General features: G+C 41.3%; 1 protein-coding gene across 1 annotated transcript; it reads right to left on the reverse strand.

The window, feature by feature from the left end:
• Positions 1-79: 79 nt before the first annotated feature.
• On the reverse strand, positions 80-883 carry LOC111671118 (ribonucleases P/MRP protein subunit POP1-like; the record flags this gene model as incomplete). The annotated part of the gene is made up of 2 exons (XM_023428139.2): positions 388-883; positions 80-271 (listed from the first exon to the last, which is right to left on the reverse strand). Coding segments are annotated over exons 1-2 (285 nt in total), but the record flags the coding sequence as incomplete, so codon positions are not given.
• Positions 884-1,201: the final 318 nt, after the last annotated feature.

Raw genomic sequence — 1,201 nt, forward strand, 5'->3', positions numbered from 1 at the left:
ATTTATTACTGCTGTAGGGAAAACAAAATTGTTCCAAAACTGCTACATCCTGGCAGAAACAAATAAAAACACCACCTACCAGTGGGATCCAGAAGGCCATGCCCCAGCCTTTAGGAAGCAGCAGGTCCCATCCAGCACCCCAGGAGCTCATCTCATGTCCCACCTGCTTGCCAGGCTGGTGAACCAGCAGGATGGGGACTCGTCCCTGCAGGGGAGTGGGGCTCAGCCTGGAGCCCGGCACCAGCACGTCGCTCCTCATACGGTTCAGCTCCTGTGGCCACACACAGAAATTGCTAGAGGTTACACTTACATCTAATACATGTCAATAACGATTGCTGAAAATGACTGTATGACATTTCAGGTAGTAAGAAAGATATGGAAAGATACCTGCTCTGATATCTTGTTATCAGTGACATTGTCCCGTACAGACTGCTCCCACAGGAAGCTCTGACAGCAGTGTTCTGGTACTCCTCGCAGCATCAGCTCCCTCCTCTTCTCCTCGTCCACCTCTGAAGAGACACACAGCACAAACACATGGCACGCTCCTGTATAACCAGCATCACCAGCCTCTGTGACATATGAAGCTCTCTACATCTGATTTATAAACCAAAACCTAAATGACCTGATCACTGATTAATAAAACTCATTCAGCTGTGGAAACAAGAATGTGCTAAATACAATACAGAATAGAGCATAAAGAATAGAGCTTTCAGATACATATTGAATTTCACAATTAATACTAAATATGACATTACAAATCATTACAATTACAAAGAAGGAATAGTATGAGGACAATAAATATATTTGATATTATAATTCTATTTTTTGATATAATATTGCAACTCCTTGAAATGACCTGTTACAGGTTTTACTAATAAAAAATAAAAAAAAACATAACGGATTAAATTTAACCAGATAACTCCAAGACCTGGATAAAGCCCTACTGGCTAATGAGTTTGCAAAGCCATTTGGGCAGAGGGAAAGTTAAAAAGTTATTAAGTCCTGGTGTATGTCAGCCAGTGAGCAGATCTGTGGTACTGCGAATATCTCTCACAGAACTAGTGTCACCTTCTGTTCTAATCCACAGAAAAACTGAGGACGAGACAGAGCATTGGTTTAAAACAGTATCTTGTGATTAAATGTCACTATGACATGACTTGAAGAATAATCTTGGTTATTTTAAGCCTGGGCCTTATTAGCC

This window comes from Seriola lalandi, unplaced genomic scaffold (genome assembly GCF_002814215.2).
Source record: "Seriola lalandi dorsalis isolate HSWRI2012SDOR001 ecotype SW California unplaced genomic scaffold, Sedor1 jcf7180002006563, whole genome shotgun sequence".
In the NCBI taxonomy this organism is placed as follows: domain Eukaryota; kingdom Metazoa; phylum Chordata; class Actinopteri; order Carangiformes; family Carangidae; genus Seriola; species Seriola lalandi.